The sequence below is a fragment of the Mauremys mutica genome, chromosome 8 (genome assembly GCF_020497125.1).
Source record: "Mauremys mutica isolate MM-2020 ecotype Southern chromosome 8, ASM2049712v1, whole genome shotgun sequence".
NCBI lineage: Eukaryota > Metazoa > Chordata > Testudines > Geoemydidae > Mauremys > Mauremys mutica.
This window is the reverse complement of record NC_059079.1, coordinates 4165119-4186545: the sequence shown is the minus strand read 5'-3', so window position 1 is coordinate 4186545 and position 21427 is coordinate 4165119. Positions and strand designations below refer to the sequence as shown.

General features: G+C 39.6%; 1 protein-coding gene across 2 annotated transcripts in view; it reads right to left on the bottom strand.

Moving 5' to 3' along the window:
• The window catches only part of MAST2 (microtubule associated serine/threonine kinase 2), a 341008-nt gene that overhangs the window by 304223 nt on the left and 15358 nt on the right, over nucleotides 1-21427 (bottom strand). For both annotated transcript variants that reach the window (XM_045026441.1, XM_045026440.1), the window contains exon 2: nucleotides 6277-6424. In XM_045026441.1, coding sequence (XP_044882376.1) covers nucleotides 6277-6424 — 148 coding nt within the window. The remainder of the gene's footprint in view (nucleotides 1-6276; nucleotides 6425-21427) is intronic.

The window sequence follows — 21427 nt, the reverse complement described above, 5'->3', positions numbered from 1 at the left end:
TAGATCGACTTAGAATCACTTACTTTGCGTCCTCACGGCGCGAGATTGACGGCCGCCGCTCCCCCATCGACTTTGCTTCCACTTCTCACCAAGCGGGAGTTCAGCAGTCGACAGCAGAGCAAGCAGGGATCGATTTATTGCATCTACACTACACACGATAAATCGATCCCCAATAGATCAAATGCTACCTGCCAATCCAGCGGGTAGTGTAGACGTACCCCAGGACTCTAGGTCCAAGCCTGAAACCAAGATATGTGTGTGTAGACGGAAGGGCAATTTGGGCTCAAGCCTGAATCTGAGCTTGGGCTTACACTGCAATGCAGACACAGCCCTCCATGAAAGCTTTTGTCAATTTCACTGGTAAAAAGTGCAGCTGACAAGGCCTTCCTGGAGGGAAGTTGTCATTTCAATTTTCACAATGGAAAAACAAACTTTTTGTGCAAAACTAAATTTTCGCAATGGAAAATTCCCATTTTACGAAAAAAGGACATTTTTTATCAGAAAATCATTCCAATGAAAATTTTTCACCCAGCTCTAAAGAGGAATTTTGTTAAGCAGAATGTAATTACCCGAGCTGGAATTTGGACAGGACAAACTAACAACCCTACTTTCACATCAACACCTGGTCAGTATGTAGGCTTTGAATGTCCACATAAGACTGCACCTCTAGCAGCTCAATGCCCCCCAAATACTAGGTTTGAACATGGTTTCAGTACCAACTCAAAGGGAAGAGACTAAGTCACCAGCACAACCTCTTACAGTTTAGACTCGAATTTTCTACTTCCAGCAATTGATTAGAGGCTTCAGGACATCTCTACTTGAATATAGATTTGGAGTTTGGGGTTTTGTCACCTTAATTGATTAGTCTCATTAGAGTTGGTATGGCAACACCCATTTTCTCATGTTCTCTGTGTGTGTGTGTGTGTGTATATATATATATATATCTTCCTACTGTATTTTCCACTGCATGCATCCGATGAAGTGGGTTTTAGCCCACGAAAGCTTATGCCCAAACAAATTTATTAGTCTCTAAGGTGCCACAAGGACTCCTCGTTCTTTTTGCTGATACAAACTAACATGGCTACCACTCTGAAACCTATGGCAGCAGATGGCCTCAGATCCAAAGGGGGCCTAAGATGCAGTCTGTAGCTTCTAGGCTATTTCAGTTGATGCAGGACAGACTAAATGTAGTGCAATTATGGAATACTTGGCATTTATATGTCCCTTTGCATAATCACAGTGCTACTGCAGATGCAAAGTAAACAGAGTAGGAGGATACAGCATGGTTGAACTCCTTAGACACACGCAGTTCCTACAGAGACAGTACATTCCCTAGCCATGACTAGTTGGGAAACCCCAAAGCCCCCTAACTCTGTTTCTTAGAGATACTATTTTCCCTGCTTGAGGTGAACTTTTGCATTTCTGCTTTACAGTTGCAGATATTTGTTACATGTTGTGCTGCTGTTTAACATTAAGTGCACAGTGCACAAGAATGCTCTGTGATTACAAAGACTGAAACTCAGTAAGGATTTTTATTTATGGGATGGACTGCAGTAGTCTGAACCCCAGTCCAGATCACTAGATCAGAGAGGGTGAGAACCTCACAGACCTTGCCCCAGAGGGGAGCCTAAAAAGTTCCCTTTTAATTCAATATCTGTATTTCCTTTCAATTTAGTTCAATGTCCTCCTGTTATTGTCTTATGATGAGAGAGTAAACAAGAGAGTGCGAGACCAGGAGGGGGATATATGAGAGGGCTGGATGTGTCCCTCTATGCATCACTTCATTCCCATTTTTGTCCTCTAGTTCTAAATGTTTGCACAGCCAGGTCCCGTTCCATAAGATGCAAGAAGGTTTTTAAAATTTTACATCAAGTGTGGGGAAAAAAAGGAAGGAAAAAAGAGAAACAGGATCAGATTAAGAGACAATGGTGCACTTGAGAGGTTTTTGACTCCTGGCACCTCTTCTAATGTAGAAACCGTCCAGGAAACCAATCGGGGAGGGGAGGTGGGGGGGGAGGGGAATGACTCAGAGGGGCATGAAGAAAATAAGCAGCAAGAAACATTGTCTGATCATATCTGCTATATCTCAACACGTGGAAGAGAGTAGTCACAATTCAGAAGACATTCCTCTAATTTCAATATCCCCTTTTAATGTCAGTGATCCTTCAACATGGCCCAAATTCATCCATGACAAAACAAGAATAACCATACTGAAACATGGACCGCTGCAAGTACAAGGTAAAAGTTTTCCAAGTCACAATGGAAGCAGGTTTACAGAAGAAAATTATGTAAGAAAATTGAAAAATGTATAATGACACTGGCTCATATATTCCAGTAAAGAGGATGCAATGTTCTGTTTTTGTTGCTAATTATTTGGTGATGGTCAGCATAGTCTCTCACTGATGGTGGTTTTCAGGAATGGCAATATAACCACAAACCTCTCAAAACTCATGAGAAAAATCATGTTCAATCGGATACAAAGTAAAGTGGAGAGAATTGGAACCATGACTGAAAATTGAATCTGCAATTGACCAGACTTCACAATCATTGCTCAAAACTAAGAGACAATACTTGCAAGGTGTATTTAAAAGAATTGTGGCCTTTGTTCTTCACTTAACAAAACCTAGCATTTTGTGGATCCGTGGAAAAACTTGATGAGAGTGGAAATGGAAACTTTTTAGGCCAAGTCCAATTAATGGCTAAATTTGAGCCTGTGATGAAGGAACACAAGATGTTTCTTTACTAAAGAAGAAAGACACCAATACATATGCTCTGAAATACAAACTATCATTTTGAAGTTATCACAAAAGGTAACAGGTACAATTAGCAACAAAACAAAATAAAGTATTATTCCATTATTTTGTATTGCACATCTGCTATCAGTCACGAGGAACAAATGTCTGTCATTTTGAGGTATGTTAATATCCAAGAGACAGAAGTCAAGATTGAAGAGCAATTCCTATTTCTGAATGTAGAGGAAACTACCAAAAAGGCTCTGTCAGATGAGATACTTTAAGAGTTATCCAGACATGGTATGACATTGGATAACTGCAAGGGACAGGGATACGATACTGAGTTAACATGAGTGGACAGCATCAAGATGTGCAAGTTCATTTAATTCAAAAGAACAAAAAGGCATTTTTTGTTCCTGGCAGAGAGCAAAATTGGAAATATCAAAGTTCTGCAGTTTCAGGCACAGTGTGCACAAACAGTACTACTGAATTTGAAAGAAATGACTAAAGATATATATGCAAAAGTCAGATCACTGGAGATGAACTCTCCTCATTTCAGTTCAGTCTCACTTGTGGCTTGTAAAAGCTTACTGCTTAAAATTAAAATTGCAAAAATAAAGCTCAATGCTTGGTCTTGATGAAGTCAGCAAATCAATTCAAGTTACTCAGACCAACACAGAATCATGAAGAGGTGTTAATTGCTAAATAGATAGCAGAAAAAAATGTCAGTGTCAGCAGAACTAGCTGAAACATTAGTCCGCAGTAATAAATTGCAAAGCTACAAAGCAGAGGAGCAAGTCACTGGCAATGCAGAAGAGAGATTTAAATTTGACTTCTTCAATATTGCTATAGGCGCTGCTCATGAATCTGGGACGTTTTTAATTTTTGTGAGAACACGTGAACATGTATGGATTCCTGTGTAATATGAGAAACATACCAAACTTTTTTCCATCAAGCACATTATAAAAATTGCACAGTAACCTGGAATCAACTCTGACGAGTTCTGATGGCTGTATTGTGAATATAGACAGGTACGAGCTGGTACATAACTCCAAAATCTTTCTGGTGTTTTACCGATGCACTTGAGACACTTCAATTCATTTCCAGAAGCAGTTTGTCCATGCTGTACCCAAACATGTGTATTGCTCTGCAGGTGTTTCTCACAGCTCCAATCTCTGTGGCACGGGCAGAAAGACGTTTCTTAAAACTTAAGTCAATAAAAACTTATTTGAGGTCTACCATGTCTCAAGAACGTTTAATAGGACTGACTACATTGTCCATAGAAAGTGACATTTGCAAGACACTGGGCTTCAAGCACATAACAGAACAATTCATCAAAAGAGCACTCCATTACTCAGCATAAACAAGGTAAGAAACACACTCACATTTTTCCAGTAGTTATCCATTGACAAAAGTAAAATGCAACAGCCTTTTTATTTTTTTTATTTGTTTAGCTTCAAAGGTAGTCTCAGCCGACTACTAGTTGTGGATTTCTATGTGTCATTATTTGCATACTTCGATTAAATTGGTCATGGAATATTATTAATGGAAAGGGGCCCCCCCACTAGGTTCTCTCGCGAGTAGCCTCCAAATTTCTTGCTATGGCACTGTTGGGGTGAGGTGTTGGTTTTTGGGGTGGGTTTTTTTGGTCAAAATACATACTCCCTAGCTATTGCTATTATTAAAAAACAGTCAACACCTGACAGTGACTTATGTATAGCCGACTCAAATCAAAAGTGTGTTCTTGTGATCCTGTTCATCTTAGGCACTTATGACCCTACAACCATAGTATCGAAACATCTCAGAATCTTTAATGTATTCATCTTTCCCCAGTGAGGAGGAGGAATAAGAAGAAGAATTATCTCCATATTACTCATGGAAACTGAGACATAAGGACTAGGTAATTTGCCCAGGGACTCTGTGGCAGACCAGGGAATTGAACCCAGGTCTCCCAAGTTCCAAGTTACCACTCCAGTCACTGGATCATCCACCTTCTCTGGCTCTACAGCAGAAAGTAAACTACATTAACTCATGATAGATTAAAGAGAATAAGCGAAAAGTAAAATTTCAGCTCTTAAGAAAAATAACTTCTGCCAAAAAGAAAAAAATATACAAAATGTATACATACAAACTATTAAAGAAGGTGGTAACAGTGTTTTTTTTAAGGAAACAATTTCTACAGTACACCAAAGAACACAACTGTAAGGATGTAAAAAATACTCTAAAAACCTTGCTAGTAAAAAGGACCTGATTAGCTAAACATTTGATACAAAAATCTTTTTCTTTTACTATAGTTAAACCATTCACATGAATTTTTTCTGTAAATCCAATCTTACTGATCTCAGAAAACACGCTGAGAGCTATACATATATTTACAAGATCTTCTCACAATTTAAATTCAGATATAAAAGACAGTTCAAACTTGTAATACCCAGAAAACAGTGAAAACTTATAGCTGTGAAAATGTGTAAGAAATCATTACTGAAAGGTTTCAATGACAGAATGTATCAAAAATCAGAATCAATGGTCCAGTCATCATCTCAGCTAACTTGTTTTACAAATCTTGGATACAAGTTATCCGCACCTGCTAATTTAAAAATGTCGAACTGTTGTTTTAACATCCTCCAGCGATACTAGTGGAATCGAAGGAATGTTATCACCATAGGATAAGACTATATTATCTGTTTTTTCCCCAAAAACAGCACAGATTTCCTTAATGAATACTTCTACTTTTTCTGCATTATTATTGATAATACTACCATTGCCACATTGTAATAAACCAACACCATTGTCAGGATTCTTTTGTTCCCAATATATTTTAAAAGCTCCTTCTTATTGTCCTTATGTTCGCAGGCTACAGATTTCTCTGCGTCCCCCTTGGTTTCCCTTATCAAGTTGCTACAATTCCTAACTTCTCATTTGTATTCATTACTATCACCATCATTCTTTCATTTGTTCTTTTTTTTTTTTAATTAGTTTTTTATAGCTGCCTTCACTTCCATTCTAAACCAGCTCAGGTTTTTAACCAGTACAACCTTCTTTCTCAACTGTGGGAATGTAGCTTTTTGGGCATCTAGTAAGGGGTTCTAATTATCATTCATGATATCTCTGCTCTTTTCCTCCTCCTCACTTCACCCTAGACTCCCTCCTAATAGTTCCTTTTATATCCTCCTTCCACTCTGAATCTTCTTCCATGTCATTCCTAGCATTTGGAACGATCATATTCTTATGCATTAAGTGATTTTCCTCTCGAAAAAAGAGAACATAATTTTACATTTTAAGAGAGTCATGTGTCCCACTGATACAAAATGAACCATTCTATTTGTTTTGGTTGTTTGTTTTTTTAAACTCTTCTGAGCAGGGAGTGTATCCTCATTTGTGTTTTGCACAGTAGCAAGCAGAATGTCAACACTTAATGGTTCCTTGGTTTCATTGGAAGAAAGGATATGTTGAACAACCCTAGGACAGTTTTTGTACTCTTACAAAATACTGTGCATTTGATATTTGATCAATCATCAGAGGAGTAGTGTTTAAAGCAGCTTACCTGACAGAGAGCTGGCCAGGCTACCCCTACGCAGTTTGCAGTCATCTTGACTTAGCTGACGATGGAGTTTAGTTTTCCCAGTTGATGAAAAGATGTCAGGGTTACTGAGCTTTCTGCACCGTAATGGAGTGGATTCTGTTACCACATCCTTGGGGGGGAAAAAAAAGAACACCACAAACAAAAGTCTGTAAGAACCAACCAAACAGGTTTCAGAAAACAGACAATTTGCCTAGAAACTAATCATAGAAATGTAGGGATGGAAGTGATCATCTATCCATCCCCCACAACTGAGACAAGACCAAGTATACCTAGGACCATCCCTGACAAGTGTAGTCTAAGATGTTCTGAAAAACCTCCAATGACGGGGATTACACGATCTCTCTCAGTAACCTATTCCAATATTTATCTATTCTTATAGTTAGAAAGCTTTTCCTAATATCTAACTTAAATCTCCCTTGCTGCAGATTAAGCAGATTTCTTTTTGTCCTGCCCTCAGTGGAGATGGTGAAGGAGAGGTTACTTATCTTATACAGTAACTGGAATTCTGAGATGTTGTGTCTATATGGGTGCTCCACATGAGGATGTGCACACACCTGCACGCTCTCATTCACAGACTTTTCTGCTAGTAGTGCCTGCGGCTCCATGCCTGCACCATACATGTCCTCGTGCTCTGGTACAAGAGCATATAGGGAGGAGCAGACCTGTGCCACGCCAGTTCCTTAACCACCACCAAGTATGGTTAAAAACTCCAAAGCAGAGAGGAAAGGAAGGCAGGTAGTGGAGCACCCACAGGACAAAACATCTTAAAGAACTCCAGTTTGTACAAAGTAAGTAACCTCTCCTTCCCTGAGTTATTGTTCCTATGGGTGCGCCACATGAGGAGATTCCCAAGTAGTGCCTTAATGTGGAGCAGGATGCTGAGGAGGTGTACCCAGTACAGAGTGTAGAACAGCTTCACTAAAGGCTGCATCCATCCTGGAGGTATGGAGTAAGGCATAATGCTGTGAAAACATGTGACTGAAGGAGCGGGTGACTGCCTGCAAATGTCCTTGATGGGTACCTTCCTAGGGAGAGCATTGGAAGTAGAATAAGCCTTTATGGAGTGAGCAGTGACTCTAGGAGGGGGGTGCAGCCCAAAGGACTTGTTCCACGACAAAATGCGCCCCCCGACACCCACTTAGTCTCTGAGAGAAGACTAAGTGACCCCCTCAGCAAAGGAAAAGATTAGGGAAAACCCTGAAGGGCTTAGTTTGGTGAAGATAAAAAGCCAGGCTTCGCCATACACTGTATGGAGATTGGTCTCCTCTCTGGATGACAGCAGGTGGCACTGGAGCTCTGGGGGGAAGGGGACTCTCTCCCCGCTGCCAGAGGGCGACATGGGAGCTCCGGGAGAAGGGGCCCTCTCACATCCCTGCTGGCAGGCGGTACAGGAGCTCCGGGGCTGGGAGAGAGGCCCACAGCAGCCTTGCAAGTCCCAACTTGCTCCCCTCCCCAGTTCCCACCCACCCCCTACCTCTCTCCTCTACAGGTCCCTGCTGCGTGGCCCTTTAGAGCTGCTGTGCGGCTATTTATAGCCTGCTGCATGGAAGAGCTTAGAGGAAACTTAGTGAGCTGCACTTAGAGTTCATGGGATCTACCACTGGCCCACGAGCCTTGCAATGAAGAACGCTGAAATAGACCATCACTTGTTTAAGCGGCCATTCTTTGGCAGAGAAGAGAATGTGGGTGAAAATCTACATCTTGACAAAGAAACAGCTGGGGGTTCCCATCCACACAGACCCTCTGTCTCTGAACCTCAGCTGGAGATGATTCTCAAAGAAGAGGAAGAACTATAAGAGGAGAAAGGAGATGCCCCAAATGATTCCTCCTTTTCTCTCTATTGAGGGCATTGACAACACTTGAAGAACAAAGGAAACAGCTTTGGACTGGGGAAGGGATCCTGACTGAAAAGAATTCAGACAATAAGCCTGCTGTAACACAATGAAAGAGACATTTGCTTTGAATTCATTTAGCTTGTTAAATTAGGCATTAGTTGTATTTTACTTTTATTTTCTTTTAACCAATTATTACTTTTATGCCTCATTACTTGTAGTCACTTAAAATCTCTCTTTTGTAGTTAATAAACTTGTTTTATTGTATTATCTAAATCAGTGCGTTTGGACTGAAGTGTTTGGGAAACTCCATTTTTGATAACAGGATTTGTGCATATTTTCTATTAATAAAATGACAGACTTTATTTGAGCTTGTATTGTCCAGGAGAGAGCTAGGCAGTACAAGACATACATTTCTGGGGGAAAGTCTGGGACTTGTCATTTCCTGGTGTTGCTCTGCAGTGTAATTCAAGGGTGGCTGGCTATAGCACTCATACAATATAACTAGGAGTAACTTTCATGCTGGAGGCTGTGAGAGAGGAAACCAGGCGTGGTAACTCTCACACTGAAGCAATGTAAAAGGCACCCCAGGTTGGAGAACTAAGGGGACACAGCTGTTCATCAGTCCAGACTGTACCCGGGGTAATGTTACAGCGGATCAGCCATGAGGGCTCCTAGTTCCCCTACCCTTCTGGCCAAGGAATGAAGTCGTGAAGGACAAATGGAGTAGTGAACAGGTTGCCATGGGCTCAAAGGGAGATCCTCTTTATGTCTTAAGCACTAAATTGAGGTCCCAGGTGAGGTACAGTCACACAGTGGAGGCCCTTAAGGAATCTGGCTGTCATAGGACACATGAAGACCAAGAAACCTTCACTTGGCAAATGGAATGGGGTGATGGCAGCTAAGTGAACCTTGACAGAGCTCAGGGACAGTCCCAGCAATTTCAGGTTTAGCGGGTAACTGAGGATAGACACCAGGAGAGAATCAGTAGGCAATATGGAGCACTAGGGGCACCTAGGGTGACCAGATGTCCCGATTTTATAGGGACAGTCCCGATATTTGGGGCTGTCTCTTATGTAAGTGCCTATTACTCCCCACCCCATCCCGATTTTTCACCCTTGCTATCTGGTCACCATAGGTGCGCCAGATCTGAAAGCATAGCACTTTTGCAAGTCCTTCATGTAGTAGGTTTCCTGCTATTTAACAGAACCCACTGGACTTCAGGAGAACATTCCTGCTCTAGGTCTGAGACCCAACAAGGAGTCAGGCCTTGAGGTGCCAGGATGATACACTAGGATGGGTTATGGAGTCAGACTCCTGGGGCAGAAGTCAGTCATTAGACCACACCTGTCTCAACCATGCCAGGACTATGAAACATGATCACTGCTTTCTCTTGGTTCAGTTTTGGCAGGGCTTTGTGGATCCATGGATTTGAAGGGAAGGCATACAAGAGACCCTGACAGCAAAAGGACAAGAAGGGCATCTCCCAAGGAGTCACAACAGTGTTCCTCCCTCCAACCCCATGAGAAGACAGAGGCATTTCGAGTTGGAGGGTGTGGCACCTGAGGAAGACCCAGATAAGGCAGATCTCTCAAAAAACTATATTGGTCAGCTCTCACTCATGGTCTTAATGGAAAATTCTGCTCAGCAAATATGCAATTGTTTTTTGTGATCCCGGTATATAGACCACCGAGATCTTCATTTGCTGGGCTATGCACCTATTCCAAACCTCACTTCTTCTCAAGACTACACAGACCCACTTTTTTTAACCTTTCCTCATAGGTCAGGTTTTCTAAACCTTTTACTATTTTTGCTGCTCCCCTCTGGACTCTCAAGAGATCACATCTACTGCTTCCCCCCATCCACTATATCAGTAACCCTGTCAAAGAAAGGAAATTAGGTTCGTTTGGTATGAACTGTTCTTGACAAATCCATATTGGCTATTACAGAGCATAAGTGGGGCTTAGGCTTGCCTATTCTTGCTATTTCAACTATGACCAAATTGCCTTGAATTGTGAACACATCCACAGCATTGTACACATTTGTACAGAGCCTAGCACAATAAGACCCCAGTCCTGTCAGAGGTTCTTGTACATTACCACAAACACACAAAAAATAATACTGGGTCTGAAAGAAAATTTCTCCCAAAGCTTATGGACAAGGACTCTTAGTGGGTTTCTCATCTTCTTCTGGAAGTCTGCTTATGTGGGGAGGAGAGAAAAATTAATAAAATTTAGGATCAAGTGGACATTTCCATGCAATCCATTTTCTTCAAGTGCAGGATCTCAGACTTTTCTTACTTCTATGTAACTAAGTTAATATTTATTCCATCCATTCTGTTTAGGGGTAACATCCCAAGAGAGAATTTAAACTAGATATTACAACAAACACCCTATGGGAAATAAAATTATTTACACGCTATTCACAGGTTACTGCCATACTAATTCCACATGGAAAACAAGATCCTTACCCAGTAAGCATCTCAGAACAGCGATCATCCCTTCTTGAAGATCTTGGACATTACCATATACAAACAAATAATAGATGTATACTTATCTCTCTCACACACACACACACACACACACTTCATAGCATATAGCAAACATTCAATCAGGTTTGAGGCAGGCAGAAGCAAAACAGCAGCTAATGTAATTGCAATATATGCACTACTACATATAAATCTGTTTTAGATCTGTAACGAATCAGAGCTTCCATTTTATTCAGCATCTTACAATCCAAAGAACACCAAGTGTTTTTACAACTACTATATAACCATACATCACCAAATACACAGACACCTCTGATATGTAGTGGAGCAACTAACTAATATATGTACAGCACACACTGCACCATAGTAGAATGGGGAAAATTTGGCCAAGGACACCAGTGCAGATACCTACTCCTATGAAAAATTTCATGGGAGCTCTTAAATTCTTGTAGTATAGACTGAATCCGTTTATAAAATCTTGCTTAAAACTCAGTGTAAGCTGCATTTAACAATTCATCTACCACAAGTCAAAAGTGCTGATTTAATCCCATTTTCCAGGGACAGTTTTTCAAAAATAAAAATGTAGGCCACAAATCCTCCCATACAGACAATAATTTTACCATGATTTGCAGATTATAATCAATAGACTTCTTTAATGGCTTTAAATTAAACCTATTCAATCTATATTCTGGTGTTTAGAGTTCAATCCTCTAAGATATAAGCACCCTCAAATCCCCCTGTACTCACAGGCAAGGTTCTACCCTTCACAAGATCAGGCCATAAGTGAGTACTAAAAGCTTCAAGATTTATTTGTCAAGAAAAACCATAAAACATGATCAAGTTAGGTTTCATATGAAGAAACCAAGAACCCAGGTTTGTAATAGGAACTATTATCTGTAATAGCTCCAGTAAATACCAATATTGGGATCAAATCTGACACAGTATGTTTATTAATATTAACCAGGAAAGTTTAAGAAGCCGTTCATGAACGTGTACAAGACAATTTGCTAGCTTGTATAAATAGTTTAGATAGTTGTTAAAAACAGTTAACTCTCTGGATGGAACTATTATACTTTTTCCACCTCTTACATCAAAGAAATTCTCAACCCATTTCAGTTACAGATTTCCTCTATGTACCAATGGCAGGTTTTACAGGGCTTTAATAGGACTGTATTGAAGCAAAAGAGAATGAAGATTCAAACTATACAGTACATAACCTTTTTTGGTTATGTGACAGATTTTATATCCTGTGAAATTAACATGAACATTACTGTATAAAGTTCAATGCCTTCGGGGTCCATTGTATTAAAAATGCAATTGTTTATTTCTTATTGTGAGACTGTGCGAGACTTCAGGTATGCTAATATGATTCCTCCAATTATCACTCCCTACACAGTTTAACATTTATTAGTTCCAACTGGATTCTCCAGGGCAGTGGTTTTTAAACCTTTTTCCTGGCAACCCAGTTGAAGAAAATTGTTGATGCCCGTGACCCACCGGAGGTGGGGATGATGGGTCTGAGGCATGGGAGGGGCTCAGTCAGAGGGCTGTGATGCAGGGGTGAGGGCTGCAGGGTGGAGCCAGGGATGAGAGGTTTGGGGTGCAGGAGGGGGCTCTGGGTTGGGGGGGCCCAGGGCTGGGGCTGGGGGGTTTCCCGTAAGAACAAAACAGGCTTGCACAGGAAGTGTTATGTGGTAACTTATAATTATTGAAAAGTATGCTCTTATTAGTCTCTGAAGAGAAGACAAGAGAGAAGCCTACTTAGGTAGCATGTTTTTTGCTGGGAACAACATGATGAAGGCAGAGAACCATTCAGCTCAGAGATACCTCAGTTGGGAGAAGTAAGACTCATGTTTCCACCCAAGAGAGATGATAGCCAGGGGAGTCAGACACCTGAGAAAGGGTCCCCTCGCTGAACCACTAAGGGGAAATACAGGTGCAGTTGCTCTGAATTGTCATAGCTTGTACAAGCAGTTTGTTCTGTTAATGATAAGCAAGCATTTATGGTTGACCAGGCATTTCAGGATTGAACTATTTAAATTCTAATTTTATGAATATATTTATTAAATTTCAAGTTTATGCAACTATATTTCTGCTCAACTCTAGGTAGCGGAAATGGCCAGCTTGATTTTACTTTGTGATCCATCTCATTTATCCAGCTGCGCATGCTTACTGTCTTCACAACAGTTATGTAATCAAAATGTTTTCTACATATATTTTGTAAAAAAAAAGTGGGTAAACATCATGAAGGTTTTACCCAATGAGGTAGAGTAAATATACTCTTTTCTAGCTGAAACTATACATGTTTTAGAGAACTACATGCCCCAACAACTATGTGGGTGAAGCCAAACAATCAGTATCCTCTCAAATTAATTCACACAGGAAAATGATAAAATACAAAAACCACATCACCTGTGGGTGAACACTTCACATAGCGATCACTCTATATCTGACCTATCAGTCCTCATCCTCTAAGGAAACCTGCACAAAACTTTCAAAAGATGAGCCTGGGAGCTTAAATTCGTAACTTTGCTAGACACTAAATATCATGGTCAAATAAAGACACTGGACTTAAGGCTCATTACAACAATCTGTAACCCACTAACCCCCCTTTTGTCCTATGACCACAAGGGTGTTAAGGAGCCTCTTCACCTTGAATGGTTCCTTAGAATATGTGCTGACTATTTATGCTAAAATTTCTGTTCAATCTTGTATTTAGCTGAGACAGTGAGTATCTTTCCCAGACCTAAAGAAGAGCTCTGTAGTTTGAAAGCTTATCTCTCTCACCGACAGAAGCTGGTCCAATGAAAGTTATTACCTCACCCACATTGTGTCTCTAATATCCTGTGACCAATACGGCTAGATCACCACTGCATACATGTGTTTTGTTCATTTAAGAAATGAGGTTCTATTATTTAAGATAATACTGCATCATATACTATAAGTATACTTTTAAAATACATCTCTACCTCGATATAACGCTGTCCTCGGGAGCCAAAAAAATCTTACCGCATTATAGGTGAAACCGCGTTATATCAAACTTGCTTTGATCGACTGGAGTGTGCAGCCCCGCCCCCCCCGGAGCACTGCTTTACCGCTTTATATCCGAATTCGTGTTATATATCGGGTTGTGTTATATCGAGGTAGAGGTGTAATAATGTTTTATTCACATGAAATTTCACTACAATCCTGGATATCAAATCACCGATGAGAAGTAGCAGGAGTCCATGAGGTGTATAGTTTAGTGAGTCTACTGTAAAACCCTACAAATTTGTCTCAGCAGATGCAAGACTGTGGAATTTACAGAAACCAGATTCTTCAAAATTTTCTTAAAGTAAGTTTTCATAGTTACATCCGCTCTACCCTCTTCTCCCTCTCTCACCACTTCCTCTGCTAGTATTGTGAACTCATTTCCTAAAAAACACAGTCATTTTCCTGCTACTTGGGAGCTGTAAAGTTATCTATATCAACATTTTCACACTATGAAATTCTACTTAATATAGTCACACAAAATACCTATCCTTTATCTAGAACCAGTGATACTCAGACTGAGGCTCACGAGCCGCAAATGGCTTTTTAATGTGTCTCCTGCAGCTCTTTGCAGCACATGATATTAAAACACTGTGATTCATTATTAACCAATCTAAGTTATTAACCAATCAGGATGTGTTTACTAGGTTATTAACCAATTGTAGTTGATAAAATAATAATACTTGGTCAGTCATTTTGCTGTGAGAATAATTACGGCGTGTGTATATATATATTATATACACCATGTTCATACATATAAATATACATATACACACTCTCTTTCCCGCATTTAAATATGAATATATAGTACTATAGTAAATGAAACAATGAATTCACACTATTGTGGCTCTTAAGTAATATTGATTGCTAATTTGGCTCCTGAACCAGAGATCTGAGTATCAGAGGGGTAGCCATATTAGTCTGGATCTGTAAAAAGCGATAAAGAGTCCTGAGGCACCTTATAGACTAACAGAAGCATTGGAGCATAAGCTTTCGTGGGTGAATACCCACTTAGTCATCTGAGTATCACTGACCTAAAGAGTGAGTTATCTGGTTATTTAATTTAGATCACTGATAAATGCACAATAAATACATTTACTACATTTCTCATTCTGGATCAGGAAAGTATATAGAAGACCATACAAGCGAAAACAGCTTATTTTTCTGCAAAAAAAGGGCCACATAGGTATCATTTTGCCTTTAAATAAATTCTTGTCAAGTAATCTTCTCTTGAAGTAAACTGCTTCACAGGTTTTTGGGGTTTGGGGGGAGGGGCACTGTAATAAGACAAAGCCAGGGTTGCATTTTAGTAATGTTGTCAGTAATCCAGTAGTTTGAAATTCTTTAAATAAGACTAGCATGAATAAAATATTTTTTTTATACATTTGGACATTTTTTTGCCTATGTGAATACCCAGAAACAATTCCAGTAACAATATATACCCTATCATCCTGCATATAGTCCCCCAGAACTGCAAGAATACAAGGATACATCCATATGGAGTAGAAAAAGGAAGAAGATATCTGGAAACTGTAGAGATGAGGCAAAATTAATAATTAGGCATTAATGATAAAAATTAAAGATGAGGCACAGAGAACTGTCTTAAGTAAGAGAACTATAAATATATAGGTTTCAGAGTGGCAGCCGTGTTAGTTTGAATCAGCAAAAAGAACGAGGAGTACTTGTGGCACCTTAGGGTAGGTCTATACTTACCGCGTGGGTCGATGCGGAGAGTTCGACTTCTTGGAGTTTGAACTATCGCGTCTAATCAAGACACGATAGTTCGAACTCCCCACGCGCTCCGGTCGACTCCAGAACTCCACCACCGCGAACGGCGGTGGCGGAGTCAACCTTGGAGCAGCGGACTTCGATCCCACGGCGTCTGGACGGGTGAGTAGTTCGAACTAGGGTACTTCGAGTTCAGCTACGCTATTCGCGTAGCTGAACTTGCGTACCTTAGTTCAACCCCCCCCCCCCCTTAGTGTAGACCAGGCCTTAGAGACTAGCAAATTTATTTGAGCATAAGCTTTCATGGGCTAAAACTCACTTCATTGGATGCATGCAGTGGAAAATACAGTAGGAAGATATATATACACACACAGAGAACATGAAAAAATGGGTGTTGCCATATACACTATAACGAGAGTGATCAGTTAAGGTGAGCTTTTATCAGCAGGAGGAAAAAAACCTTTTGTAGTGATAATCAAGATGGCCCACTTCCAACAGTTGACAAGGTGGTGTAAGGAACGTGGGGGTGGAAATAAACATGGGGAAAGAGTTTTAATTTGCGTAATAACCCATCCACTCCCAGTCTTTATTCAAGCCTAATTTAGATTGCAAATTAATTCCAATTCAGCAGTCTCTCGTTGGAGTCTGTTTTTGAAGGGTTTTTTTGTTGTAATATTGTGACTTTCAGGTCTGTAATTGAGTGACCAGGGAGAATGAAGTGTTCTCCAACTGGTTTTTGAATGTTATATTCTTGATGTCTGATTTGTGTCCATTTAGTCTTTTACGTAGAGACTGTCCAGTTTGGCCAATGTACATGGCAGAGGGGCATTGCTAGCACATGATGGCATATATCACATTGGTAGATGTGCAGGTGAACGAGCCTCTGACAGCATGGCTGATGTAAGTAGGTCCTATGATAGTGTCCCCTGAATAGATATGTGGGCAGAGTTGGCAACAGGCTTTGTTGCAAAGATAGGTTCCTGGGTTAGTGCTTTTGTCGTGTGGTTGCTGGTGAGTATTTGCTTCAGGTTGGGGGGCTTTCTGTAAGCAAGGACTGGCCTGTCTCCCAAGATCTCTTGAGAGTGATGGATCGTCCTTCAGAATAGGTTGCAGATCCTTGATGATGCACTGGAGAGGTTTTAGTTGGGGGCTGAAGGTGATGGCTAGTGGCATTGTTACTTTCTTTGTTGGGCCTGTCCTGTAGTAGTTGACTTCTGGGTACTCTTCTGGCTCTGTCAATCTGTTTCTTCACTTCTGCAGGTGGGTACTGTAGTTGTAAGAACGCTTGATAGAGATCTTGCAGGTGTTCTGGCAAGGAGAAATATTGCATCTGATAACATTTAAATAAAAAAAAGTCCAACTAAGGGCCATCCATAACCAGTAGGGAGTCTAAGAGACATTTTTACTGAATAGGTGTGTGTGATATGTATACAATTTGTTCTTAATTCGTTCATAACTTAAATTCTCCTCGTGACTACATATTTAACCTTTTTAGATCTTGCATAATAAGCCCACTGTTTGGAAAATTGGGTTTCCCGTCCCAACAGAGAAATCTAGATTGCTCCCTATTATGGGTTAACCAAGACAGGTTCAGAACATTTTTCAGGGGTACTTTTCATTAATGCATAAGCATTGAAACTTGCTCTAAAGATTATGCAGCTATTGAAAGATTCTCTAGAAAAAGACCCCTATTCATGCATGGTAGATTTGCAGACATTTTAAAAAAATAATTTAGATTTGTCTGTACTTATTTCAATCAAGAATTTGAGTATATGATTATAAAAATCTCATAATGCAACATTAAGGGACAATGTGCTATTAACTTTTACAATACTAACCTGCATTCTACCAAATTTAAAATATCACTGAGATCTATGTACACACTGTGTCAGTCAAACTCCTATGAGAGACAGGGTTGATCTGTAAACAATAGAACAATCTTTCAGAAGACTAAGTAATTTTGTTCAGCTGTCATTCAAGAATCACAAAAGTGATATTAGGAATCTAAAAAGTTCTTCAATTAATCAAAGCAGGAATAGCAAAATTTTAATTCAGAATTCTGTAATAAGAGGAATCAAATACAAGACAGCCAGAAAGCTTAATTTGCCCCAGATTGGGATGTGTTAACTATATTCAGAGGATGGAAAAATCTACTATAGTCTCTCAAAATAATGGGAGGGGCGGGGAAAACGCCTCTGTGCAGTGAGGCAAAAAATACTCAAGCCGTTTTAAATAAAACCCATCAGCCAACCACAGACTTTGGAGAAATCAGTCCAGTACGGAGCACACATTGGGAAAGAGAGGAAATGGGTGTCAAGAACATCCAAGGAACCAACTCCTGCTTCTTTTACAGCCTGGTGTTCTGTAGGATTATGGGAATATGCTGAAGTGTCTGCTGAACAGAAGAAGTTTGGATACTTTATGAATGTTCAACAGACTACTACGCTCTTTAAGCAGCACATCAAGTTGAAGAAACAGATTACAACTCAAAACAGTGATTTCATCCCTAATGGGACCACCATCCACAGAACTGGAAATGAACTTTTAAAAAAAATGTTTAAATATATGGATCAGAAGCTCGGCTGCTGTAAATCACGGTAAATCCAATGGAGCCATGCTGATTTATACCAGCTATCGGTCCCAATATCTCTTAATCAAAGGGGGGAAAGAAATAAAGAGTAGGTAAGTAATTTTTCGGTGCTACTTGTGTAAGTGCTAGGAACCTGGAGAAAAGTATCCCAGAGAGCTAAGAGCAAAAGAACCTTATATACGAAAAGTACAAATTTAATCTTCCAATCACAGACCCTCTTCTCAAGCCAAAATCATATACATACTTTTAGCGAAAACTATGGGAGATAGCTATTATATTAAACCCTGTATATATTTTAAAACTCTAAATCCATTAACTGCTTACTGATGGTGTGAAAAAACAAGGCTTGATAAGAAGAAATTAGATTGAATCAACACCACCAATCCATTGACGTAATTAATTTTTTCCTTTGTATACACTCTTCCCCTCCCCCACTTCCACCCTATAATGTAGCTGTTAAATCCAGTTTGAGATGGCTGGAACATTCATTCTTGACCAGTTAAAAATACAAATGGCAGTTATGCAGTCTTCCATTTTATATATTACCCTGTCTGCTAAAAATATGAAAAGTTTAAAAGATACATTATACAAAACACCTTCACTGGAAGCCATTTATATAAATCTTGCAAAGCAAGTCCTCTGCAAAAATATTTTCTTTGAACTTCCACTAAAAACCACATCACAGATGTGCCATGTATGTGGTGGACCCTGATGTCATTTGCTGGGCAAAGTTGAAAGCAGTTATATTTATGATCATACAGATTATCAAATCAGCATTTATCTGTCATATACTTCTTTTATACTTTCTCTCCAGTTGCTGCAGATTTTCAAGATCTGTGTATTTAGACTTACTTAAACACAACCATCCAAAACTCCAAGCACATTCATTTTTGTATACACTGCAACAAGTAAGACAATGTGCAAAAGCTAAAACTTCCTTTTACAATTTTATTTTTAAACCAGCCTTCTCATCTTGCCAGATTCATTCAGTGATGCCGATAACTTAGATAGTATCAGAGGGGTAGCCGTGTTAGTCTGGTTCTGTAGAAGCAGCAAAGAATCCTGTGGCACCTTATAGACTAACAGATGTTTTTGCAGCATGAGCTTTCGTGGGTGAATACCCCTTGCATCCGAAGAAGTGGGTATTCACCCACGAAAGCTCATGCTGCAAAAACATCTGTTAGTCTATAAGGTGCCACAGGATTCTTTGCTGCTTCTAGATAACTTAGATGTTCATTACATCAAAATACCTTCCATGATGGTTATGCTATAACAAAGAGAAGAATGTGGCATCACTAACAGGGTTAGGCAAGCACAGAAAACGGATCATAAAAGAACACTGCTCTTTTAAAAAAAGAAACTTGATAGTTTACATAGAGGTGAAAGGAAATTATATAATTTGATATGAGAAGTGAAGAGATTGATACTGTATCTTCTATATAGTAGGTTTACTAAAACGTAATGTTTTTTAAAATGTTTAATGTTTTTAAAATGAGTTGGTAAGCATTTAAAATAGCAACAGTATTTTTAATTTGTAAAGTATTTTTGTTCAAGTTACAAACAGTAAATTCGCCTATTTTATCCGACAGGGATGAGTAAGACAGAGTAACTTGCAGGGTCTTAATTTATACCAATATAAATTCTAATGCCTAAATCGAGTCAAGCCACTTAAGAGAATCATGGGTAATGCAATTTCTTTTATAATATAAACTTCCTTACATACTCCTCTTAATTGAAGTATAAAACAACCAATGACAATTTAAGTAATCCAATTTACATAGGCAAACAATAATTACATACCGAGCTACAGGAGCTAAAAACGTTTCCATATTTAATTATACATCAAGTAGACAATATAAAGAGCAAACCCAGGGTCATGTTCCAACAACTGAAAGTTGGAACACCATGTCCTGACTGAGACGAGATTTAAATCTCGGTCCAAAATAACCTAGAGAGTTATAGATCTGAGGCAGGTGGACAATACAATGCATAAAAATGTGTAGCTATATTTGGTTTGAATAAAATAATAATTGACTTAGGAGTGATGCAGAGTTCAATCTTCTTTAAAATCTGAGCTTCTCAAAGAAACTTCCTAAGTATTGTTAAGTTTGGAACATTGTGGTACAGTCTCAAAACAATTTCTGCTGGTCCATTTTGGAATTTAGTCCATAAAAATATCTCCAAGACTAAAGGGGCAAAAGGAGAGAAATCCATGCCCAGCTGCTGTTCCAATGCTTGTCTCAAATGATGCTGCCTACAAAAAAAGAAAAAGGTGATTGATGAACCAAATTTAGGTGTGGGGGAAGCAGATGTGCTAATAAGGTTTTTCATCTTGACTTTCAATAATTTATTCACAGGCAGCAGACCATTAGGATATATACTAATTAATTTTATAAAATAAAATTCAATTTAATTTTATAAAATAAGATTGCTCTGTGCAGGATGGACTGTAAAATCATAACACTGTGTGTACCCAATTTAACAATACTAAATTGTTGTCAAGCACATATTGGTACTAGAAACAGCAGCTAAATTAATCTTAGCTCAGTTAGGGTTGACAGTAAAGTAGCCAAAGAAAGCTCCACAGGTTGAGCATACACAGTAGTCTTTCGGTCCATAGTGCTAGGCATTGGACAAAAGGAATAGTGGACAGTTCAAATATGCTCTTACCAATCAAACAGACAGAGAAGAACATGGGAACATTGTTAGGATGAAAACTTTTAGGAAAAAGTGGCCTGAGAAGATCTAGGCTGTGATTTGTTTATCAGCCTGATGGAAAGAGAGCAGAATTCACTTTTATCTGGTTTGGTGGAAGTGAGTAAGAAAATTCCTCTTTTTCAGCAGGAAAAGAGCATGCACTTTCCAACGCAGATTTCCAATTATTTGACAGCAAGTTTTTGTCTACATAAATCATCTGGAAACCACACCCTTCCCATGCCAAGCCAGACACGACTGTCAATACATGGCAAGAATTTTAAAACCACACTTATGAAGTCTTCCTGAGTTTAATTAAAGACTAGTGAATTCTCTGACACCTGGTCTACACTACAAAGTTATGTCAACATAAGGCAACTTATGTCGACCTAACTCTAAGTGTCTACACTAAAATGTTGCTCCCGCCGATTTAAATCGCCCACTACACCGATTTAACTCCACCTCTGTGAGCAGCATAGTACTTAGGTCAACGCAGTGTCAGTGTAGCCACTGCGTTACTTATGTCGACTTTAATGGCCTCCAGGTGGTGTCCCACAATGCCCTATCCTGACCATGATGGTCACCATTTTGAACTCTGCTGCCTGGCAGCCAGATACAGTGGTGTATACACCCCTCCCCCTGCAAATCCCCACAAATTTTTAAAGTTCCATTTCCTGTTTGCTTGGCATGGAGAGCACACCTAGCAACTGCCCAGATGACCATGCTGACTACAGGCTGCAGATGCACTCC